This window comes from Schistocerca serialis, chromosome 4 (genome assembly GCF_023864345.2).
Source record: "Schistocerca serialis cubense isolate TAMUIC-IGC-003099 chromosome 4, iqSchSeri2.2, whole genome shotgun sequence".
In the NCBI taxonomy this organism is placed as follows: Eukaryota; Metazoa; Arthropoda; class Insecta; order Orthoptera; family Acrididae; genus Schistocerca; species Schistocerca serialis.
Genome location: NC_064641.1, coordinates 732,488,318 through 732,515,119, shown reverse-complemented (window position 1 = coordinate 732,515,119; position 26,802 = coordinate 732,488,318). Strand labels below are relative to the sequence as shown.

At 40.1% G+C, this 26,802-nt stretch overlaps 1 protein-coding gene across 6 annotated transcripts in view; it reads left to right on the top strand.

Moving 5' to 3' along the window:
* Positions 1-26,802, top strand: part of LOC126473250 (ribonuclease 3) — a 313,037-nt gene that overhangs the window by 8,556 nt on the left and 277,679 nt on the right. For all 6 annotated transcript variants that reach the window (XR_007586426.1, XR_007586425.1, XM_050100177.1 and 3 more), the window contains exons 3-7: positions 2,233-2,387; positions 6,200-6,339; positions 25,929-26,096; positions 26,197-26,386; positions 26,481-26,597. Coding sequence is in view for 4 of the 6 variants with exons in the window: in XM_050100177.1 (XP_049956134.1) it covers positions 2,233-2,387; positions 6,200-6,339; positions 25,929-26,096; positions 26,197-26,386; positions 26,481-26,597 (770 nt within the window). In the remaining 2 variants the exon portion in view is untranslated. The remainder of the gene's footprint in view (positions 1-2,232; positions 2,388-6,199; positions 6,340-25,928; positions 26,097-26,196; positions 26,387-26,480; positions 26,598-26,802) is intronic.

Below are 26,802 nucleotides of genomic sequence, written 5' to 3'. Positions count from 1 at the left end.
GTTCTCAGTAACTTATGTAAAAAATGTAGATTTTTCTCTGCCAAACACACTCTCCTCCTCCATCGCCTTTTCCTAGTGGTAAGTGTCTTAAGATATGTCTCACTCAAATATCTCTCTAGCAGTAGACCTTTCTCCTTCTCTTATCATCTTATTTAGTAATCAGATCAAATTACTTGGCTATAAATGTTGAAGGATACTGCCTTATTCACTGTCCTGCAGAATGGCTGTAAAATTGGACCTCTCTGGCATCTTCTTTGTGCAAGGTGTGATCAAAAAGTAAAGGGGATTTTTGTTTTGTAATTTTTCAAGTTTTGTACATCCAATTAAAAAAAAAATCTTGTTGGCACATATGTTCCTGAAGTATGTTTGCATTTTCAGCCATTTTGAATATTTAGTTTATTTTTGACAGTGAATTTTTACTTTTGAAAAGGATGAATAAAAAAATTTACATTAAATTTTGCTTGGCAAATGGAATAAAGTGCAGCAGCACTGCATTTTTGCCAAATCTACTATGAATAAACTAAGAATTCACAAGTGGTACAAACATTTCAAAGACGGTCGAGAAGATGACAACCACCCTGGACACCCTAGCGAGTCATTTAGTGATGACAGTGTGGAAGAAGTAAGGAAGTGGTTATGTAAAATTGCCGAATTACCATCTGAGTGGTTGCTGATGATGTCAGCATATCCTTTATCTCATGCCAAGGGAGCTTTCGGATGTTTTGGGTGTGAATTGTGTAGAAGCAACGTTTTTCCTGAAATTATCAAATTTCAGCAAAACACAGTTTTGCATAGATATTGCTCAGGAACTGCTGAATGAAGTCAACAGTGATCCATAACTTCTAAAGAATGGTATAATAGGTGACACAGCGTGGGTATATGGGTATGATGTCAAAACCAAAGCCCAGTTGTCCCAATGGAAACTGCCTGAAGGGCCAAGCCCAAAAATATTTGACAAGTTCCATCGCATGTTAAGGTCGTTCTCCCTGTTTTCTTTAATTACAATGGTATAGTGCGTCATGGATTCCTACCTAATGGTTGTGTGGTTAATATGGACCAATACACGGAAGTTATGTGGGGTTGTATGAAGCAATTCGAAGAAAATGTTCTAATTGTAGCAAACTCATGGAAATTGTTTCTGGATAATGCTCCCACTCACACCTCAGTGCTTGTTTGTGATTTTTTTGGCAAAACACAAAACTGTTTTGTTGCTTCACCCAGTGTATTCACTGGACATAGTCCCCTGCAACTTCTTTCTATTCCTGAGGCTGAAGAGAACTGTGAAAGGATGTCATTTGGCCACCATTGATGAGATAAAAGCAGAATCACTGCAGGAGGTGAACACCATAACAAAAAATCAGTTCTAGAAGAGTTTCCAAGATTGGAAAAACTGCTGGCACAAGTGTAATATATTTGAGGAATATTACTTAGAAAGGAACAAAGTTGATGTTCCTGGATAAATAAAGATTCTTTAAGAAAAACAAAAATTCCTGTTACTTTTGGTCATACCTCATATGTCCTTATCTAGGTATTGTAAATAAGTGTTCCACACTCCCAGATATTTCATACAACTGTTGTATGATGATCATGCATCCGATTTCAGGTGAAACTGTATGTCCACTTATAATTGGGTGGTCGAACCAATTTTCAAGTTAGCTGGTGTAAGGACACGGTGTCTCTAATAGTACCAAGGCCAGTTCAGCACTGCAGTATTCAGATTAACCTTTGAGCTGATGGCAACTTTCATATTAAAATGCAAATACTTATTGTTAACAAAGTCTGTCCACTGTGATCAGGCATTAAATTCTTTTTGCCCCATTTTTTGAAGCAGACACCAGAATATAGTGTTACCTGATACTACCATCTCTAGTTCCTTAAATAATTTCATTATCACTTCTAAAATCAATTTGACATCCTTTTGTATGAACTCTGCCACTTTAGTATCAAATTGGCCAGATGTTAAGTTTGATTAATTCTTAGCAAGAGATCCGTCATTGGTTAATGTGTTCTGAATGGTGTTATTGTATATCTCCTGCATGAAAGTGGTATTCTCTTGTTCATTTTTGTTTTTGCTTAGCTCTGACTTCTTGCTGTATACAAAACTCCATCAATGTCTGTACAACTCTTCATTGCTGTTTTTACACTTGTAATGGACCCTTTTTTAATGGTGCTGAATTCATTTATTCATGTCACTAAAATTTTGGTTTCTTCTTTTTGCCTTTTTTTCCCCAGTAATGTAAAAGTTATGAGAGCCACTCCAAAACTGACAGCCTTGTGTGACAAATTTGAAGATGAGATTGTGAAGAGGGCACAAAAAGTGAGAGAGTCTCAGCCACCTTATGAACCACCACCGCGGAAAAAGAGGCTGCGCTTGGCCAAGCACAAGTGTAAGTTATTTTTGTGTTGATGTTGTAGTAATAAGAAAGATTTATGTACAGTATAGAAATAAATAGGACTAGAATATTAGTTACAAAGCATGACTTACAAGTGGAGAAACACGCACACACACACACACACACACACACACACACACACAGAGAGAGAGAGAGAGAGAGAGAGAGAGAGAGAGAGAGAGAGAGAGAGAGAGAGAGAGAGACTGCTGTTGAGGTATTATGAGAACAAAGGAAAATAAGGATTTTAAATCATGACCAGTAAACTGCTTATCAACACTAACTTGGAAACACTATGTACTTGTAAACTGGGAAGAATCACTTCTGAATTAAAGCAGTCAGAAATACGTGCCAGTGGAACACAAAATAAGTTAAATGTAATGACAGAGTCAATAAACACAGCAAGTAAATCAAACTGAGTGCCAAGTTCCAGTACCAAAACTGAGTACAGAGAGAGAATTCTTAAATACAGCAACTGGGTTGGCTTTACCCAGAATTTGTGAACTACTGTAAGCCCCCACCCATACATGCACACAAAGAGAGAGAGGGTGGAGGAGGGAGGGGGGGAGGAGAGAGAGAGAGAGAGAGAGAGAGAGAGAGAGAGAGAGAGAGAGAGAGAGAGAGAGAGAGAGAGACCCCAGGTGTAACTCAGACAAAGGAAAAACAGTAATCATAAGAAAAAAAGACAAAACCGAGGTCACTGTTTCACCAGTGACTGTCCAAGCACCTTCATGCTACAGTGATAATACAAGAACATTTAACAAAAATACACATAGCTCTTAAAGTTGTTCTGCGTAGTCTTGGCATGTGCTGTAGTCATTCGGCAGCGAGAGAGAAGGGAAATTTAGTTCATACGGAGTGTGGTCTGTTCTGTTGCCTCAATTGTTATGGCTTCTCGGGTATTGTTAACCACTTTCAAGGAACAGAAAACATGACATCACAATCAAGTCTACTGTTCAGTAGAAACAAGAGGGTGGTCAAAACAAAGCTTGTTCCAATATAGCTATTGACGTGGAGATCCTGGTATTATCAATCACTTGCAGTGTTTTCTATACATCTTGCTGTCATGTCTCCGATGTTTGTTGGTGAAATATATTACAATAAGAGAGAATGTGACAATTTTATGCAAAAAATCACAGCATAAAAATTGTTTTAAAGAATTAAAAGGATTTTGCTTTTGGAGCCCAAATTCATATAATATATTCTTAATTGTTACATTTTTTTGTTTTAATGGTGTTGAACAGAAGTTGGTGAAGACATGTGAGTTCTTGAAACCTGTAATTTTGTTTATGGTCTTGTTTTACACTTCTGGCCATGGATGCATATTTCCATTTCCTCTTAGATGTCCATTTTCCAGTTCGTCTTTAAAGTATGCAGTACTTAAAGATTATTGTCTATTGCAACATTGTGTCCTATTTCATTTATATGCTTCGCTATAACTACTGTCTTAGCTTCATCAAGTTTGAAACAGTCAATGTATTCTTCAAAACTGGTTGTAGAATTTCTGCCCATTTGAGGACTATATATTTCTTGCAATGATTGAAAGCTACTTTATAAATTCCTTATTTGACAATATGTAGATATCAAAACAATCTAGGCGCTTCAGTCTGGAACCGTGTGACCGCTACGGTCGCAGGTTCGGATCCTGCCTCGGGCATGGATGTTTGTGATGTGCTTAGGTTGGTTAGGTTTAAGTAGTTCTAAGTTTTAGGGGACAGATGACCTTAGCTGTTAAGTCCCATAGTATTGAGAGCCATTTGAGCCAAAACAATCTAGGATTGTAAATATTTTTTTTATTCAATAACTGGTATCAGTCATTATGAACACAGATTGAGCTAAAATAGAATGTGCATGTTTATGAGTAAGAGCAGTATGATAAATTAACTAACAGCCATTTCTTCTTGAAGTTAATAAAGGACACACATAAAAATTTATAGCCTTGATTGACATCATCATATGATATAGAAACATGATAAAATTGTAATAAACACTTATTGCTGGGGATGGAAGCCCTTCATTAGCATACTGCACTTACAGCTGCAATACAAACAGCTGAGGTGGCTTTGCCTCTAGGCAATGGTAACTGTAACGACTGTGTACAGTGGTGTGCTACAATGCCAGTGATATGATGTGTAACATTCTATACGAATCAAATCAGGATAAAGTTTAAATGTAATTAAAAAAGAACTAGAGCTTAAACATGGACTTACAGTAAACTGTTAGTTAAAATTGTAAATGGCTGGCTCTGAAATAGGTGTCAGTGACATTTGTAGTATAAATGCCCATGAATAGTCACCTCTGAATAGCCACCTCCCACCCCCTCCACGTGCTCTCTCTCTCTCTCTCTCTCTCACTCTCACTCTCACTCTCTCTCTCTCACACACACACACACACACACACACACCAGTCGAAAAATAAAAACGCACAAAGAACAATAGCAGACACTACCACTGCCAACATAAGATAAGACAGTTGCATCCTGCAATATCAAAATGAAGTACATTAGATGGAAAAAGACTTAATATAGTGTGAAACATAAATGTATTTATACACAAAGGAATTACAGATATTGGCTGCAAGTGGGCAGTGATTTCAATCAATGAGGAAAGTTAAAAATTTGTTCCAGTTTGGGATTTGAACCCGGGTCTCTTGCTTATTAGGGAGATGCTGTGACCACTAAGCCATCCAGACACAGTCGAATTGCAACTGCACGGCCTACCCTAGCACTCTTCCCACCAGACCCAAATTCTCAACTTATCCACAGACTACTAATGTAGTGCCCTTTGCCTGTTATACTCATTACTCATGGCTCTTTGCCAATTTCCATAAAAGTGCAAGCTTAGTGTGCATACGCACTGAAGAGATCATTTGCTGTTTGAACATATCCAAAAGAACAGATATTCATAGTGGGTGCTGGGTCAAAAAGAACGTCCGAAAGAACAGATGACGGTGAGGATGGACCATGATCTCTTCAGTACCGTTGCCCACCAGGCTCAAACTCTTTACAGGATTCAGCGAAATGCCATGAGTAATGAGGATAATGGGCAAGAGGCACTACATTAGTAGTGTGTGTGGATAAGGTGAGAATTTTGAGCTGATGGGAAGTGTGCTAGGGTTTGCAGCCAAGGTCAGTAATTCCTTTGTGTCTTTAATTCGTAGTGGCTGCTGGATCAAAATGGTGTGTCTTCTTGGGACATGACCAAAAGAAGATGCACCACATATATGTAAATATCTTTCATGTCAGTGGGAGTGCTCTGTACAAAAATGTAACACGCATGTGTAGAACTACTTTAAAAATTAAGTAATAAACAAAAAAAACTACGAGTACTGATATCAGTTTAATACTGTTTATTGCTGTAATTCAGAGTATGAGAACTGTTCCTAGCAAATACAATTGGAGGAAGAACCATATTGTTACAGAGACTACTGAAGATGCTTTAAAATGAAGCTAAATATCACTCTCTGAAAAACTTTTCCATATTTTTGAAACTGTCTCAGTCAATTAACAGTCAAAATGACTTTAAATTGAGGTACTTTTGACTTTAAGTCTGACATTAGTGACTCATAGTCTGAAAGCTGGAATTGACACAATACATGATGAGTGACACTACTTGCTGATGTGTTTTGATGTATTCTTGCTATTGCCCATTGCTCTAAGATATAAAAAATAATAATTGATTTTTGGATCATATCTTAGTTGCTAATAAACATGATTTTACTTCCTTCATGTTATGGATCCTAAAAGTACAGCATCTTTTGACCTCATCTTTAAACTGTTCTCTTTATATGTGGCCTTTATGTCATTTCAGCTGAAATACGTGACTCAAGTTGCAGCTCTAGTGAAGAAAGTTCAACTGATGAAGAAGATTGCACAATGGAAGAACTAGAAAGAAAGAGGCTACATCCATATCGTTTGCACCCAGAAATGTGGTTCAATGATCCAGGAGAGGTATGTCAGATGAGCATACAATCTCATACTTGAAAGTATAGTTGTATTTTTTTCATCTCTTGATATTGTTGAGGTATTCTCATGTTGTAAGAATTGAAAATGGAATATTATTGTTGTAATTGGTGCATTCATGTGGAAAGAAGTCTCTCATGCTTAATGCATCATTTCTTAGTCATCTAGTTTAAGAAAGATGTGTTCACATTACTGCCTGCTTTCAGAAACTGTGCTTCAGTTGAGAATGTACTGTGTGTTTGTAAGTATTTCAGAAAAAAACCAGTGTATGCATAGTAGCATGTACATCATTGTGTCATGTGACAGAAAACAGGCTTCACATTTGACAGGGCTCTAAAGAGTTGAGTAATGAGATAAGTGAGGGAAGGAAGAGTCCTCAGAAATATGCAATAAGCCAACAAATCTGTTGTTAGACTCATGTTCAGAAAAAAATGGCGCAGTAAAAAAGTGTGTATGAAAATCCTTCCAAGGATAGATGGTGCAATTGAACTTGTGATAAGAGTACTGAAGAGTACAAAAGAAGAAAGAAAGTGTAGGAACAAATGAAAAGTGGAATAGGTAATAAAGATTTCTATAAACATAACACAGATTCTTAAGCAAAGTGGTTTGGCATAGATTCAAAAGGAATCCAATTGATAAACTAATGAATATCATTTTTTAATTACAAAATTACTTTTTATCTACAGAAACATGTCACATACAGGTGATCTGGTCCTGTTTTACTGTTACACTGGTCACATTTGATTCCGAAGTAATGATAACCTATACAAACAAGAGTAACATTCATTAGAAGCATGTAACAAACTGAATGTACCAGACATTGTATGTAGTTTTATTGGCTGAGCATTTATTAAACCAACAGTATCTGCCTGAAACCATGCACATTACATTTATCTGTGTTTGCCTTTGGTTCAGAGTTGTTTTTCTCAGTTTGTACAGCTTTAAAAAAATTATCAACACTGCTATGTGTTTCATTCTCACTGTAATGACCAAATCATGAAAAGTTGCTAGAAAAAAAGAGGAAAAACATCTAAGAATGAATGTTAGCTGTAAGCCTGATAACTCAGGCAGAAACGTAAAGTGTAGGCTGCTTTCATTAGCCCGTTAAGAGTTGCACACATTGAGAATTTGCTAATTCCTCACACACTGATTGCAAACTGGTGTCAAAAAGTGATGAAGGCATGTATTATCTGTAAGCAAACAGTCTTTTTGCCATACATAGAGGCCTTCAAGTTCAAAACGAGTTAGAATTCAGCAGAGTACAAGGGTTCCAGTCAACGACAGCAGTCTCATATGAACCAGCTGAAAGTGAATAGTCAGGCTCAATTAACTTTGTGCACTTCTGCTTGTTCATTGCTAACCTATAAAGGAAAAATGAAAAGCAGACCAGTAAACCAACCAAGAGTCTCATTTCACTATCACACCATATCTACCTCCTTTAGCCTGACATCCAAGTCTTCATGCACTGTCTCCAACCAAAGAGACACGAAAAATCTCACCTTGACTCCATTGCTGTTTCACTCCTGTACGCAAGTACTCGTGTACTAAGAAATAGGTGTCCTCAAACTTACAAGTCACGTCTGATCTCAGTGTGAGCTTCTAAAGTATGTTGTGATCCTCTTCAGGTTACAACATATAAAACAGGTGTCAAATATAGTGTATTGACTTTGGTACATAGCTGCACATGTTTACTAAGAAGTAAGATGCCTTAGAGTACAGAAGATGGAATTTTACGTCAGGAGAACTAGCTAGCCCTGTTTTAGGATGAACCAGATTGAGCTTTTGAGGTGGACCGGATAGGGTACCCAGGCAGAGCAGTCCTATTTAGTGTAGGCAATAGAGAAGCAAGGAAGAAGAAGAAGAAGAAGGAGAAGTCACCCTCCCATGTCGAAGAATTCTGAGACAGCATCCAGCAGCCTACAACAGTAAACAAGACAGAACACCTTTGCAGCAGTTATGAGAGCTGAGTTTGAGAACACTGACACGTGAATCCGTGGCACATGTGTGCTGATCACACTGAATTCAACCTCACACCTGTACGAAGTGTGAACAGAGCACTGCTACCTGACTGAGAAATGCAGCATAGTATGGAAATGAGGTCCACCGTTGTGGGGGAGAAAAGAAAAGAAGAAAAAAAAAAAAACAACGTAATATGATTCTGGAATGTAGTGAGAAACTTGCTCTGTATATAGTCTTGTCGAAAACATTTAACTTAGTCCTGAGAACTTTTGACGGAATTAAAAATGAACGTAGGGAATTTGTGGACAAGCACTTGTATTTAAACTAATGCTGAGCCATAGTCATAGTATGCTATTAAAATTTGTTAAAACTAGGTTCGTGGATGCAACTTGAACTTCACTACTCGTATATGATTTGACAACAGCTGGAGCAAATATGAAGGGAATTTTACTGGAGAACTATGAGTCAAAACAGACATAGGATTACCATGTGTTTTTATTGTTCTCTGGTAGACATAAAAAGGACCAAAAGTATGGCCAAAAGTGCGAGACAAGTTGCAACACCAATTTCAAGGAATCATCTAGGCTGTGATGAGGGCATCAGACATTCTGGTTAGCCATGATCTAATTGGGAAACTTGTACAGGCAGTCTTCATACAGTGAAACATACATGAGAGTCATAAAACAGTGGTGAGAGGAAGAGAAGAGGATTTAGAGGTAGCACAAGAAACATCCATCGTGTCTTGTAAAGGAAGGTTCAGTGAATCCAGTCACCCGAAAGATCACTATTTCAGGTGCAAGAGAGGCTATCATGCAAGCAACTGCACAATGGAGAAACGCATCAGAAAAATAGACACCATGCAGCTGAGTTGATCAGAGAAACAAACACCTTATTCTCCAAAACTACCGAGAAGAATAAAGGGAACACTATGTGAAGGTCATCAAAGGGTAAACAGAAGCTAGCGGCCAATGGTGTGTCATCAGTGCAATCTTCAAGGGTATCCAGGGGCATGTGATCAGGGAAGACTCATGATATGTTATGTTTGTAAACATCCAGGACACTTAGCTTGATGGTGTAGTACTGATTCTAGGGTAGTGAATACAAAGACTCAGAAACAAGGAAACAAAAGAACAACATGAGTGTGCAGTCAACCTGTGCCAAAAAGCTGTAGTCAGTAGGTTGCAAGGGCAGGAATGATTTTGTAAACATAAGATGTGTGCCGGGAAGTGCAGGAACCACAAGTTTCATTGTAGATAGTGCCACTCAAGTGAGCATAATAAAGGAATCAGCATTGGAGGGTACGATGGGCAGTAACTCCTATGAAAAACATAAAACTTAAAGGGATCACTAAAGAAGTAATAGGGACATGCGGAGCCACGATGTTAACACTGAGGACAGATAAAGGTGAGTGCATGGAATACAAGTTTCATATAGTGGAGGATGAGTTGGATGCCCGGTATGAAGGAATTTAGTCAGAGATTTCTGTAAGGGTTTAAGAGTAATCATGGAATATGCAACAAAGATGCTATGGGTCAATGGCAGACTGGTAAGGTTATGGGTGGAACAGGAGGCAAATTCGGGTAGAATCGGACTTAAAGAGCCAAGAGAGAAGAGAGACCTGCAAAGCGAGGAACTAAAAGGTGTAAAAAGTGATAAGATTAGGGTGACCAGATGCAATTGTTTAAAAAGGACAAACAGCTTCAAAAAGGAGGACAAAGGAAGAAAAAGAGGACATATCCAACGGGTCAACTGCAAATGAGGATACCACTCGTCAGCTTTGGACAAGTCCCGTGACTGCCAGGAATTGTCAGTAAAACTAGTAGTTAATTGTTGCTGATGGTCAGGTGGTGGTTAACTGTTGTTGTTGTTGTTGTTGTGGTCTTCAGTCCTGAGACTGGTTTGATGCAGCTCTCCATGCTACTCTATCCTGTGCAAGCTTCTTCATCTCCCAGTACTTACTGCAACCTACATCCTTCTGAATCTGCTTAGTGTATTGACCTCTTGGTCTCCCTCTACGATTTTTACCCTCCACGCTGCCCTCCAATGCTAAATTTGTGATCCCTTGATGCCTCAAAACATGTCCTACCAACCGATCCCTTCTTCTAGTCAAGTTGTGCCACAAACTTCTCTTCTCCCCAATCCTATTCAATACCTCCTCATTAGTTACGTGATCTATCCACCTTATCTTCAGCATTCTTCTGTAGCACCACATTTCGAAAGCTTCTATTCTCTTCTTGTCCAAACTGGTTATCGTCCATGTTTCACTTCCATACATGGCTACACTCCATACAAATACTTTCAGAAACGACTTCCTGACACTTAAATCTATACTCGATGTTAACAAATTTCTCTTCTTCAGAAACGATTTCCTTGCCATTGCCAGTCTACATTTTATATCCTCTCTACTTCGACCATCATCAGTTATTTTACTCCCTAAATAGCAAAACTCCTTTACTACTTTAAGTGTCTCATTTCCTAATCTAATCCCCTCAGCATCACCCGATTTAATTTGACTACATTCCATTATCCTCATTTTGCTTTTGTTGATGTTCATATTATATCCTCCTTTCAAGACACTGTCCATTCCGTTCAACTGCTCTTCCAAGTCCTTTGCTGTCTCTGACAGAATTACAATGTCATCGGCGAACCTCAAAGTTTTTATTTCTTCTCCATGGATTTTAATACCTACTCCAAATTTTTCTTTTGTTTCCTTTACTGCTTGCTCAATATACAGATTGAATAACATCGGGGAGAGGCTACAACCCTGTCTCACTCCTTTCCCAACTGAGCAATATCAAAAAAATTAAAACATTGATTGTGGTGACAGTGTGGTGCCAATTGTTTTGTTATGTCAACAACACAGAATTGTTTACAAACCGAAAAACGTAACCCCATTCACCTCCCTTCATTTGACGCACCACTACCAACATCTACAATTCAAGCAGCAGCTGACGACATGTAAGCTGCACTTTAACCTTCCGAATACAAATAAATTGAATGGCTATGAAACAATGAAATAAAACCATGACAGTTAATCTGTCAAGTTATTTCTTACCTTTATTGGCCACTGAGACGTACGTTCCAGCTCCGCATATCTTACATTCCGCTTCAAATTCATTTCTCCCTTTCTTGAAAGCCGGATATTTGCAGGAAAGGACGTCAGAAAATGTACACTTTCATTTAGGCATAGCCAAATATTTTACGTAACTCACTCAGTTAAAAATTACACTCACCAATCACACGTGCACTACAGGAAGCAAAGCGAAGACACGGAACGAAGATTTTAAATATTTGATAGTTGCATTCGTTTATAGGTCAATCAACGATAACATCGACGATCCTGATGCCACCTACTAACATCGCCTTCGTGCGTGTTTATCACGACTGCTGTGCCAATTGTTAAAGTATTTAAGAAAGCAGCAATAGAATGGGACGAATTGTAAATTTAACTGTATTACGTTCAACTTTGCGAAAAAACTGGACACTAAAAATCCTCCCGTACCCCGGACAAAGAGCTAAAAAGGAGGACATGTCCGGATTAATCTGGACATCTGGTCACCCTAGTTAAGATGCCTCATCTAAGGGAGACAAGAAACAAAGATGAGCAATAGGCAGAAAGGAAAGGGTGTCTTTGCAATGTTACATGAGTGGATCTATGAGAAGAAAAGATTTTAAGAATTAAAGTCCAGAATACAGATCTGGAGAAACAAGAGTTGCAAACAGAAGTATATTTGCCTGCAGCCTTGTTGACCTCTCTGCAGAGAAGCACTTGTGCCACGAATATTTCGAATACCAAAGAAGAAGAAGAAGTCATATTGGGATGTTGCAAAGGAATGATAGAAGCAGTGCCTGACATAGGAGATGGCAAGGAATGCTACATAATAGTTTCAGTGGACCAAGAGACAAGGTTGTAAGCAGACTAAAGGAAATGAATCTAAGAAGAAAGGACCCATATTATTGACTACTTATTGCATACCATGTTGTATTTCATCTGCCTGGAGATAGATTCATGTACACTGAGATGTTGAAGCATGAAATTAAATAGAAACCAAAAGCACAAGGAACAGTGGCAAGTATCTATCACCAGGGATGCGGAAGGAAGACCTTCGTAATGGGATAGGTGTGATATTAAGGAGGATATCATTACACTGAGCTCAAATAGGTGGAATTTCCCTTTATTGATGATTCCGAAGAAGATGGATGCTTCTGGATGGTGAAAGTGGAGAACAGTTGCGGACTACTAGAGATTATATGATATCTGCATTAGTTATCCCGTACTGATGAGATTTTAGAGAATGTAGGAAACACCAAGTACTTCACCACTTTAGACTGTGCATTGGCTTACAACCAGATACTGTTGAATGCAGATGATAGAGAGAAAACAGCCTTCTTTATTCCAGAAGGGCATTATAAATACAAAAGGTTACCAAAGGGCATAGTAGATGGTGGATCCACTTTTCAGACACTGATGAATACGGTACTAACCAGCCTTCAGGAACACAAGATGTTTGTATATTTAGATGATAGAGTCATGTTTGGAGCTATGTTACAAGAGTGTAATGTGAGCCTTGGAGAAGCATTTGGGAGGTTCTGATTACATCATTTAAAATTGCTGGTTGGCAAGTGTGAGTTCTTACAGAGAGAGGTAACTTACCTGTCCTACATAATTACAACACAAGGATTAAAACCTGATCCACAGATGGTGGGCATGCTAAAAACATATCCAAGACCTAGTGCTACGAAACAATTAAAGAGCTTTCTATGGATCATGTCATTTTATCAAGGATTTCAGTTGGGTAATGAAACTGTTACATCAATTATTGAAGACAGGAGCAAACTGTGAGTAGTTGACTCAGCAGGAAGCAGTTATCCTGGAATTGAAAGACAAAGTAGATAGCCCCCCCCCCCCTCCCCCCGTGATCTTACAATATCCTGATTTTATGAAGCAGTTCATAATTACAAAAGAAGCTAGCAGGCAGTCGATCAATGCCTTATTGAATCAAGGAAAATTCAGACAGAGTTTGCCAGTAACCATTGCATCCAGAATGCTGAAGTGCGCCGAGAGTAGGTATAGTATGATTGCGTGAGAGTTCTTAGCTATTGTGTGGGGAGAGGAGCACTACCAACATTACATGTACAGCAGAAAATTCTGTGTATGTACTGATCACAAACCCTTGAAATGATTGGCACATATAAGTGATCCATCCTCGAGATTAATGAAATTCAGGATTAAACTGGCAGAATAAGACTCTGAGATAATATACAAAAAGGGATCATAAAACACAGTAGCAGATAGATTGTCACAGTTACCAGAAGACCTAAATGTAGTCATTAGGAATGTGGAAGGGATCGACAAAGAAGAACGAAGTGATCTGCAACCAGCGATTAGTGAAGATGAGAAGTGAGCTATTATGAAGCAATTTCACAATTGGCCAATAGGTGGACACTGTGGAATCAGCTGCACGTATGACTGTATTAAAAGATATAGATCATGGGGAGATATGAATAAAGACATAGGAGAGTATATTCAGAGTTGCAAAAGTTGTCAGAAGAACAAGATTACTCTTTGTGGTATCAACATAATTGGACCATTTCAGGTAATAGAGAAGGGGAAGAGACACATTCTAACATTTCTGGGTGCCCTAACGAAATTCATTGTAGCAGAGCTTACAGCACGTCAGGATAATGACGCAGTAGCACGAGTCTTAGTAAGGAGAATAATTAACAGATACATAGTACCGTCAGTGTTATTGAGTGACCACAGAACAAACTTCCTAAGCGATATCTTAAAGAGGGTTTGTGTACTGAAGATTGAGAAGATTCAGTATTGTGTGTACCATCTGCAAACAAACAGAGCACTTGAAAGGATACATAAATCGCTAACAAAATATTTATCCTATTGTGTGGGATCAAGGCAGGAAGACAGATGAATGGATGCATTTTGCCATTTTTGTATAGAACACCATGCTGCATTCTACATCTACATCTACATTGATACTCCGCAAGCCACCCAACGGTGTGTGGCGGAGGGCACTTTACGTGCTACTGTCATTACCTCCCTTTCCTGTTCCAGTCGCGTATGGTTCGCGGGAAGAACGACTGTCTGAAAGCCTCCGTGCGCGCTCTAATCTCTCTAATTTTACATTCGTGATCTACTCGGGAGGTATAAGTAGGGGGAAGCAATATATTCGATACCTCATCCAGAAACGCACCCTCTCGAAACCTGGCGAGCAAGCTACACCGCGATGCAGAGCGCCTCTCTTGCAGAGGCTGCCACTTGAGTTTATTAAACATCTCCGTAACGCTATCACGGTTACCAAATAACCCTGTGACGAAACGCGCCGCTCTTCTTTGGATCTTCTCTATCTCCTCCGTCAGACCGATCTGGTACAGATCCCACACTGATGAGCAATACTCAAGTGTAGGTCGAACGAGTGTTTTGTAAGCCACCTCCTTTGTTGATGGACTACATTTTCTAAGCACTCTCCCAATGAATCTCAACCTGGTACCCGCCTTACCAACAATTAATTTTATATGATCATTCCACTTCAAATCGTTCCGCACGCATACTCCCAGATATTTTACAGAAGTAACTGCTACCAGTGTTTGTTCCGCTATCATATAATCATACAATAAAGGATCCTTCTTTCTATGTATTCGCAATACATTACATTTGTCTATGTTAAGGGTCAGTTGCCACTCCCTGCACCAAGTGCCTATCCGCTGCAGATCTTCCTGCATTTCGCTACAATTTTCTAATTCTGCAACTTCTCTGTATACTACAGCATCATCCGCGAAAAGCCGCATGGAACTTCCGACACTATCTACTAAGTCATTTATATATATTGTGAAAAGCAATGGTCCCATAACACTCCCCTGTGGCACGCCAGAGGTTACTTTAACGTCTGTAGACGTCTCTCCATTGATAACAACATGCTGTGTTCTGTTTGCTAAAAACTCTTCAATCCAGCCACACAGCTGGTCTGATATTCCGTAGGCTCTTACTTTGTTTATCAGGCGACAGTGCGGAACTGTATCGAACGCCTTCCGGAAGTCAAGAAAAATAGCATCTACCTGGGAGCCTGTATCTAATATTTTCTGGGTCTCATGAACCAATAAGGCGAGTTGGGTCTCACACGATCGCTGTTTCCGGAATCCATGTTGATTCCTACATAGTAGATTCTGGGTTTCCAGAAATGGCATGATAAGCGAGCAAAAAACATGTTCTAAAATTCTACAAAAGATCGACGTAAGAGATATAGGTCTATAGTTTTGTGCATCTGCTCGACGACCCTTCTTGAAGACTGGGACTATCTGTGCTCTTTTCCAATCATTTGGAACCCTCCGTTCCTCTAGAGACTTGCGGTACACGGCTGTTAGAAGGGGGGCAAGTTCTTTCGCGTACTCTGTGTAGAATCGAATTGGTATCCCGTCAGGTCCAGTGGACTTTCCTCTATTGAGTGATTCCAGTTGCTTTTCTATTCCTTGGACACTTATTTCGATGTCAGCCATTTTTTCGTTTGTGCGAGGATTTAGAGAAGGAACTGCAGTGCGGTCTTCCTCTGTGAAACAGCTTTGGAAAAAGGTGTTTAGTATTTCAGATTTACGCGTGTCATCCTCTGTTTCAATGCCATCATCATCCCGTAGTGTCTGGATATGCTGTTTCGAGCCACTTACTGATTTAACGTAAGACCAGAACTTCCTAGGATTTTCTGTCAAGTCGGTACATAGAATTTCACTTTCGAATTCAATGAACGCTTCACGCATAGCCCTCCTTACGCTAACTTTGACATCGTTTAGCTTCTGTTTGTCTGAGAGGTTTTGGCTGCGTTTAAACTTGGAGTGGAGCTCTCTTTGCTTTCGCAGTAGTTTCCTAACTTTGTTGTTGTACCACGGTGGGTTTTTCCCGTCCCTCACAGTTTTACTCGGCACGTACCTGTCTAAAACGCATTTTACGATTGCCTTGAACTTTTTCCATAAACACTCAACATTGTCAGTGTCGGAACAGAAATTTTCGTTTTGATCTGTTAGGTAGTCTGAAATCTGCCTTCTATTACTCTTGCTAAACAGATAAACCTTCCTCCCTTTTTTTATATTCCTATTAACTTCCATATTCAGGGATGCTGCAACGGCCTCATGATCACTGATTCCCTGTTCTGTACATACAGAGTCGAAAAGTTCGGGTCTGTTTGTTATCAGTAGGTCCAAGATGTTATCTCCATGAGTCGGTTCTCTGTTTTAATTGCTTGAGGTAATTTTCGGATAGTGCACTCAGTATAATGTCACTCGATGCTCTGTCCCTACCACCCGCCCTAAACATCTGAGTGTCCCAGTCTATATCTGGTAAATTGAAATCTCCACCTAAGACTATAACATGCTGAGAAAATTTATGTGAAATGTATTCCAAATTTTCTCTCAGTTGTTCTACCACTAATGCTGCTGAGTCGGGAGGTCGGTAAAAGGAGCCAATTATTAACCTAGTTCGGTTGTTTAGTGTAACCTCCACCCATAATAATTCACAGGAACTATCCACTTCTACTTCACTACAGGATAAACTACTACTAACAGCGACGAACACTCCACCACCGGTTGCATGCAATCTATCCTTTCTAAACACCGTCTGTACCTTTGTAAAAATTTCGGCAGAATTTATCTCTGGCTTAAGCCAGCTTTCTGTACCTATAACGATTTCCGCTTCGGTGCTTTCTATCAGCGCTTGAAGTTCCGGTACTTTACCAATGCAGCTTCGACAGTTGACAATTACAATACCGATTGCTGCTTGGTCCCCGCATGTCCTGACTTTGCCCCGCACCCGTTGAGGCTGTTGCCCTTTCTGTACTTGCCCAAGGCCATCTAACCTAAAAAACCGCCCAGCCCACGCCACACAACCCCTGCTACCCGTGTAGCCGCATGTTGCGTGTAGTGGACTCCTGACCTATCCAGCGGAACCCGAAACCCCACCACCCTATGGCGCAAGTCGAGGAATCTGCAGCCCACACGGTCGCAGAACCGTCTCAGCCTCTGATTCAGACCCTCCACTCGGCTCTGTACCAAAGGTCCGCAGTCAGTCCTGTCGACGATGCTGCAGATGGTGAGCTCTGCTTTCATCCAGCTAGTGAGACTGGCAGTCTTCACCAAATCAGATAGCCGCCGGAAGCCAGAGAGGATTTCCTCCAATCCATAGCGACACACATCATTGGTGCCGACATGAGCGACCACCTGCAGATGGGTGCACCCTGTACCCTTCATGGCATCCGGAAGGACCCTTTCGACATCTGGAATGACTCCCCCCGGTATGCACACGGAATGCACATTGGTTTTCTTCCCCTCTCTTGCTGCCATTTCCCTAAGGGTCCCCATTACGCGCCTGACGTTGGAGCTCCCAACTACCAGTAAGCCCACCCTCTGCAACTGCCCGGGTCTTCCAGACTGAGGGGCAACCTCTGGAACAGGACAAGCAGCCATGTCAGGCCGAAGATCAGTATCAGCCTGAGACAGAGCCTGAAACCGGTTCGTCAGACAAACTGGAGAGGCTTTCCGTTCAGCCCTCCGGAATGTCTTTCGCCCCCTGCCACACCTTGAAACGACCTCCCACTCTACCACAGGTGAGGGATCAGCCTCAATGCGGGCAGTATCCCGGGCAACCACAGTCGTAGTCCGATCAGGGGACGCGTGGGACGAGCTGGCCGTCCCCGACAAACCCCCATCCGGACCCCCACAGTGATGCCCATTGGCAACAGCCTCAAGCTGTGTGACCGAAGCCAACACTGCCTGAAGCTGGGAGCGAAGGGATGCCAACTCAGCCTGCATCCGAACACAGCAGTTGCAGTCCCTATCCATGCTAAAAACTGTTTTGCAAAGAACGTCTGAACTAATCTACAGAGAGCGCAAACAAATCGACAAAATTTAAACGGTTATTAAAATACAAGATTGCCTAGTAAATGCAGTAATGCTGCTACCTGCCCACTGCTGACACTGCTCGGCGGCGGAAGGAGACTAAGCGAAATTACACTATTCAGGTACTAAAACGCGATGCTACACTCTCAAATACTATAATATGCCCGAAATTTATGAATTAAACAATGCAAGTACCAAAAACACGCAAAGGAATTAAGAATTAAACTATGTAACAAACGAGTGAGCTAGGAGTATACGACTTGCTGCTCAGCTGCTTATCCAGTGGCGGCAGGGAGCACACTGACTGTGACCAACCGACACTGGCCGTTCAAAATAAAAACAGTAGACAAACGACTACGCGAATTTACACTATTCAGGTACTAAAACGCGATGCTACAACTCTCAAATTCTATAATACGCCCGAAATTTATGAATTAAACAATGCAAGTACCAAAAACACGCAAAGGAATTAAGAATTAAACTATGTAACAAACGAGTGAGCTAGGAGTATACGACTTGCTGCTCAGCTGCTTATCCAACGGTGGCCGGGAGCACACTGACTGTGACCAACCGACACTGGCCGTTCAAAACAAAAACAGTAGACTAACGACTACGCGAATTTACACTATTCAGGTACTAAAACGCGATGCTACACTCTCAAATACTATAATATGCTTGAAATTTATGAATTAAACAATGCAAGTACCAAAACACGCAAAGAAATTAAGAATTAAACTATGTAACAAATGAGTGAGCTAGGAGTATACGACTTGCTGCTCAGCTGCTTATCCAATGGCGGCAGGGAGCACACTGACTGTGACCAACCGACACTGGCTGTTCAAAATAAAAACAGTAGACAAACGACTACGCGAATTTACACTATTCAGGTACTAAAACGCAATGCTACAACTCTCAAATTCTATAATACGCCCGAAATTTATGAATTAAACAATCATCATCATCATCATCATCAGTTATCTGCTATATTAGCAGGTCCTTTGCCTCTCCATTTTCTGCGATCCATTGCTTCCTTCTTAAGGCTGCTGTATGTTGTACCGTCCATCATGTCATCCAGTATCTGGAATCTCTTCCTTCCTCGCTTCCTTTTCCCTTCTACATAACCTTCTAAAACTGTTTTTATCAGTCCGTCATTCTTTCTTAATATATGCCCAATCCAATTTCTTTTTCTTCTCTTTATTACATCTAGTAACTGCCTTTTCTCTCCCACTCTTCTCAGTACCTCTTCATTTTTTACTCTGTCCATCCAACTTATTCCTTCCATCTTCCGCCATGTCCAGATCTCAAAAGCCTCCAGCCTTTCTCTGTCTTTTTTCCTCATAGTCCATGTTTCAGCGCCATATAGAAGAACACTCCATACAAGACATTTTATGAGTCTCTTTCTGAGTTCTCTGTCCATACCGCTGCAGAAGATTCTCCTTTTCTTATAAAACGCCTCTTTTGCCATTGCTATCCTTGTTTTAATTTCTGTGGTGCACTTCCAGTCGGTGTCTATCCTGCTTCCAAGATACTTAAAATTTTGCACCTGTTTTAGTTTTTCTCCATTCAGCACAATTTTTAGTTCCTTATTTCCTCCTATTGCCAATACTTTTGTTTTATTTGTGTTAATTTTCATTCCATATTTTTTTCCGTTAGTTGCAATGGTGTCCACCAAATCCTGTAATTCTTTTTCCCCTGTGGCTAGAAGGACCATGTCATCAGCAAATCTCAAGCACCCTACTCTTATTCCTCCAATTTCTACTCCTTTGTCATCTAATGAGCATTGGCCAATCATATTTTCCAAGTACAGGTTGAAAAGAGTAGGTGATAAACAGCATCCTTGTCTTACTCCTTTCCCTAGTCTTATCCAGTTTGTACTTTCTCCTCTCACTTTAATTGAAACTTTTTGATTAAGGTACAATGAGTTTATAAGTCTTCTGGTTTTCCAGTCCACTCTCTTTTCCCTCATAATAGTCGCCAGCTTGTCCCAAACCACATTGTCAAATGCCTTTTCTAAATCGATGAAGCACATATATAGGTCTCTTCCTTTTTCAATAAACCTTTCTCCTAAGATTCGTAAGAGCCCTATTGCATCTCTGGTGCCCGTATTCCGTCTAAAGCCAAACTGCTCCTCGCCGAGATTCTCCTCTATTACTTTTTCAAGTCTTTTATTAATTATTCTTAACATCACTTTGGCTGCATGTGAAATGAGGCTGATTGTCCTGTGCTCGCTGCATTTCTTGGTTCCTTGTTTTTTCGGCAATGGAATCATTACTGGTGTCAAAAAGTCCTCAGGCCATTCACCACTGTCATATATTTTATTACATAACCTCAATATGTCTCTTATTCCATTGTGGTTCAAGCATTTTAGTATTTCTCCTGGTATTGTATCTGTACCTACTGCTTTGCCATTTTTCATTGCAGCAATAGCAGACTTTACTTCTTCCATTATGATGGTCGGTCCTTTCTCTTCATCACTTACACTGTTGTGCGATTCAAGTTCCAGAGTTTCTGGTTTGCTATTTGTGTCATATAGCTCTTTTATATATTCTTCCCATCTCTGGAGGACATCGTCACGATCTTTATACACTACCTCTTCGTCTTTACTCAAAATTTCCATAGTAGCACTTCCTGCTCTGTTTTGTTCCCATGTCATAGTCTTTACTCTGTTGTATAGTAAGTCGTATCTTCCTTTCCTGTCCAGTTCTTCAGTTTCATCACATTCCTCTTTTAGCCATTTTTTCCTAGCCTGCTCTGTTTCTCTTCGCAGTTCGTTATTTAACCTTCGGTATATCTTTCTTGCATCTTCAGTGTTCTTGTTTTTCAATTTTCTTCTCTCCTCCATCTTGGAAATCATTTCTTGTGTGACCCATGGTTTTTTTGACCTTTTCCCTTTTACATATCCTATATTTTGCTGTCCTGCTTTAATGATTCCTTCTTTCAGCATATTCCAGTACTCGTTGGCATTATCAGGTGCTTCTTTGTCTCGTAATGTGTTTAGAAAGTCCCGAGACAGCATTTCTGTAATTTGTTCTTTGTTGGACCTTATCTTCTCTAGATCCCATTTCTTCACCATTGTCGCCTTTTTCAGTTTTTACATTCTTATTTCTATTTCTGCCATAAGTAAGTTGTGGTCACTATTAATATCTGCACCTGGTAATGTGTGCACCTTCTTGATTCCATTCCTGTATCTTTCTTCTACCAGTATAAAATCGATTTGGTTTCTATATTTATCCCCTGGTGATTTCCAAGTGTAGAGCCTCCTCTTATGGTTCTTGAACCATGTGTTTGCCACTATCAGCTGCCTTTCCCTGCAGAAGTCAATTAACCATTCACCTCTGTCATTTCTCTTTCCAAGACCATGGCTGCCTACTATGTTTCCCTCTTCCTCTTCTCCCACAATGGCGTTCCAGTCTCCCATTACTATTTTGCAGCATTTTTTATTTTCGTCCATTATTCTCTCTATTACATTGTACGTTTCCTCTACAATTTGGTCATCATGTTCTGAAGTTGGCATATACACCTGGACAATCAGTAAATCTTTTTGTGCTCCTTTCAGCCTTACACCAATAACCCGGTCATTTGCATAGTCTACATATTCCACACATTTAGCCAATTCCTTTGTCATAATCATTCCTACTCCATTAATTCCTTTTACTTCTCCTCCTGAGTAGTAGAATACATATTCATCTGACTGCAACTCTCCATGTCCATTCCATCTTACTTCAGCAACTCCTACGAGGTCCATATGATTCTTTTCCATCTCTCTTTTAAGGTTTTCTAGTTTTCCTGCTTGTAGCAGAGTTCTGACATTCCAGGTACCAATTCTCGTTTTGATTTTTTGCCTCCTTTCAAGTTGTCCCCCCCGGAGATCCGAATGGGGGACTATTTTACCTCCGGACACTGATTTAACATGAGAGGAAGCCATTTTTTGTGCATAAAATGGAGACTGCATTATGCAGGGAAGATAATCTGCGGTGGTATTCCGTTGCCTTCCGCAGTTCTGGAGGCCGCCCCTAACATGGGATACAGACGCCTTTTGCAGCCGCCCGCTCCGGGTCAGACGCTGCATGAGAAGTATAGGTTGGAAAATGAAAGACCCCTAGCCCTCGAAACCTAATAGCGTCAGGGTCGGAAAAGAACAAGAGCTGGCCGAGGGTGGCCAGATAGGAAAGATCAGAGTGAGGAGCCTGGCATAAGTAAGTGGAAGCAATGCCAGGACTCAGCTCGGGGCCCCGTGGTCGCCAGCCACGTATCACTAGGTGTGACTCCCTGAACAATGCAAGTACCAAAAACACGCAAAGGAATTAAGAATTAAACTATGTAACAAACGAGTGAGCTAGGAGTATACGACTTGCTGCTCAGCTGCTTATCCAACGGCGGCCGGGAGCACACTGACTGTGACCAACCGACACTGGCCGTTCAAAACAAAAACAGTAGACTAACGACTACGCGAATTTACACTATTCAGGTATTAAAACGCGATGCTACAACTCTCAAATACTATAATACGCCCGAAATTTATGAATTAAACAATGCAAGTACCAAAAACACGCAAAGAAATTAAGAATTAAACTATGTAACAAACGAGTGAGCTAGGAGTATACGACTTGCTGCTCAGCTGCTTATCCAACGGCGGCAGGGAGCACACTGACTGTGACCAACCGACACTGGCCGTTCAAAACAAAAACAGTAGACAAACGACTACGCGAATTTACACTATTCAGGTACCAGAACGCGATGCTACAACTCTCAAATACTATAATACGCCCGAAATTTATGAATTAAACAATGCAAGTACCAAAAACACGCAAAGAAATTAAGAATTAAACTATGTAACAATTGAGTGAGCTAGGAGTATACGACTTGCTGCTCAGCTGCTTATCCAACGGCGGCAGGGAGCACACTCATCAACTGGGTTCACTTTATTTGATTTATTTTTTGGGAGAATATGCAACATACCTGGGATCCTACAGTCAGCTCTGGCCAAAGTACAACACAACTACTATGCTTACATAACATAACAAATTAAAGGAGGAATGTGCCGGATGTGTCAGATGGCAAGGTGTTTCAATGAGGAATGTACAAGAAGAAAAAGGAATATTATGATCCTGTTCAAAACCCCAAGGAATTCAAGACAGGAGACAAAGTATTATTACATGACAAAAGTGTGAAAAGAGAGCAGTCAAAGAAGTTAGCAAGACCATGGAGAGGACCTTTTCATATTGTAAGGGTTCATAGACCAAATGTAGTACTCCAATTAATGAACAAAAAGTTTATAACTGTACATGTGCACAGATTAAAGCAGTTCATTTAACTTCAGATATTTGAGGTTATGGTTAAGTTGAGTTGATGTTTTCTGAAATATAAAGGGGAAAGAATAGGCTACATTCTGTCTTAAAATCTATGTAAGCGGGACCTATGTAGAGGAATTCAAAAGGTGTAGGTGAGGGAGACATTGTGATCAGCCCTCGCTCACAGGCAGACCCCTGGTCATTTTGCCACTATTAAGCCTAACCCAGGCAGCAGTAGTAAACAGGATGATAGGACAGAGAAGGAAGACATCAGTGAGCAATGTAAAAGTTAGATGTTTAGACATTTCAGATGCAGCACCCAGTGTAGAAAGTGGAAAGAAGTGTTATGACCACGGATGTGTGAATTATTATTCAGCCCATGGAAAAATCTCACAAGAAGTGCACCCCCCCCCCCCCCCCAAGCGAAAATATTCCTAACCTCAGTGCTTCGTCACCAAGAGGATGTGATTATGTATTGTACATATTTGTGTTACAGGGATGTATTAATTGTTTCAATGGACAAATCTACGTATGTATCTTTACAAAAGCGCTGGCAGGTCGATAGACACACAAACAAACACAAACATACACACAAAATTCAAGCTTTCGCAACAAACTGTTGCCTCATCAGGAAAGAGGGAAGGAGAGGGGAAGACGAAAGGAAGTGGGTTTTAAGGGAGAGGGTAAGGAGTCATTCCAATCCCGGGAGCGGAAAGACTTACCTTAGGGGGAAAAAAGGACAGGTATACACTCGCACACACGCACATATCCATCCACACATACAGACACAAGCAGACGTATTTATGTCTTGTGTCTGTATGTGTGGATGGATATGTGCGTGTGTGCGAGTGTATACCTGTCCTTTTTTCCCCCTAAGGTAAGTCTTTCCGCTCCCGGGATTGGAATGACTCCTTACCCTCTCCCTTAAAACCCACTTCCTTTCGTCTTCCCCTCTCCTTCCCTCTTTCCTGATGAGGCAACAGTTTGTTGCGAAAGCTTGAATTTTGTGTGTATGTTTGTGTTTGTTTGTGTGTCTATCGACCTGCCAGCGCTTTTGTTCGGTAAGTCACCTCATCTTTGTTTTTATATATAATTTTTCCCACGTGGAATGTTTCGTTCTATTATATGTATCTTTACACATAAATAGAAAAGAGAAACTCGCCTATTCTTGCATGTATATGTACACACCAATGTCACTTGTAGAAGAAAGAACTGTACAATCAGGGTCTAAGATTCAAGGGCAAATCATCCCTTGGTAAGGTAAATGTAATGACCAAGGTCATTGCCAGAAAAAAAGAGAATAATCATGTAAGTACAAATACTAGTTGTAAGCCCAGTAACTTAGGTAGATATATACAGCGCAAGCCACTTTCATCAACCCGTTAAGAGGTTGCACACATTGAGAATTTATTGAATTGAAGGTAAAAAGCATAAGCAGCCGGCCTCAAATGCTGTATGTAGAGGCCCTCAAAATGCCAAGTGAGTTAAGAGTTTTAGAGTTCCAGTAACAACAGCACCCTCAAATGAACAATCCTACAGCAGATGCTATGTAAGTGAGCATTCAGGCTCAATTAATTTTGTGCACTAAGAAGGACTTTCAAAGATTGCCTGTAAATACCTGTGGGCTGGTGTTATTGGTTTCTATTGTACGTTTGTCTACATGTACCTATGTCTGTATGTCGCTTACACTGTGATGAGTATTTGAACCTAAAGGTTCGATTAAAGCGATATAAACTGACACTTCCATAGTTCATGGTCTGTAGTACCATACATTACTGTGTATACCGGAATCTCAAAAGTTACAGTTTTAGGTGACCATTTGTTCTGGTAACAGATTGGAGATTCTGGTAAACCTCATCTGTGGTTTTATAAACCATTTTCTGTGCTCTTCTGCATTTTCATTGCTAACACATGAAGAAGCAATAAAAAGCAGAGCATTAAGCCAACCCAGAGTCGCATTTCACTGTCATCAGCAAATCTTCCTCATTCAGCCTGATGTCCAAGTCTTTCTGTACTGTCTCCAACTACGGAGACCTGAAAAATCTCAGCTTGTCCCTGTTCACTCCTGTACACGGCCACTCATATACCAACAAATGGACACCCTCAAAATCCTGTCACCTATATCATGCCTCATATCTTGTTACGACAGCACTGTTCCAAGACTTATAGTGGAACAAGTTCCCTGTACTCCTGTAATGGCATGAAATTATATTAGAAAGCTAGAAAGCTTGTCAATATTTTATTACGCTGTACTATTTACCTGAAGAAAAACATGAGTAGATAAATGTGTATGCACACACAGATTCATTTTTTGTATGGTTAAATATCTGGAGACAAAGCTGTTAGGTGTCTATTTTTCCAGGCTATGGTATGTGCTCTTTTTATATCATCAGTGAATAATTTATTTATTTATTTATTTTTTTCCTCCAGATGAATGATGGTCCCTTGTGCCGGTGCAGTGCAAAAGCTCGACGAAGTGGTATACGACATGGAATATATGCTGGTGAGAGTCACTTACTGAAATGTGATATAAATACAAATAATGCTGATCGACTATACCATTATCATATTACTATATCTCCACCAACAAATTTTTTGGTGAGTATTGGTGCATCAAGTTGCATCCTTTTTATTTCTTCATACAATTGTCTTTCGCAGTTTATATTTTAACACAACAATATTTTACTACATTTTTCAGACTAAAACGCCAACAATCATTAAACATGATGAACATGAGTTTATTTTTGAAGGCTTCTCAATGTTTTCTCACTTTCCTTTGCACAAGCTACCTACATGTAAAGTTATTCGCTTCAATATTGAATACACTATTCTTTACATTGAGGAAAAGCTTCCTGAGAACTTTACAATACGAGAGCTGGATCTTTTTTGTAAGTAACTACAATTTTCTACTTTTATGTACTACCAACATGCCAATTATTTTTAGTTAATTGTGTCTGTGCTTTTGTTTCTGTCTGTTATTAGATACATATCTCTTTAAGGAGATACTGGAACTTGTAGACATGGATTTTCATGCCCATTCTGATTCATCTGGCTGTGCTCAATTCCACTTTATGCCAAGATTTGTGCGAGATCTGCCAGGTATGTTTGCATGTCTCTTGAACATTTTGTTTTGTATTTTATCATACGAATCTTTTGCAAAACTAAGCTCATTTGGTAAACAAATTTTTCTTCCGAGACAGATGCAAGCAGCAGTAAGATATTGGCTACTAGTATTTTGGTCAGTTTAATTCTTCATAAGATGTATATTTCAGATCTTGTGTGCATAGTACAGTTTACCAATATA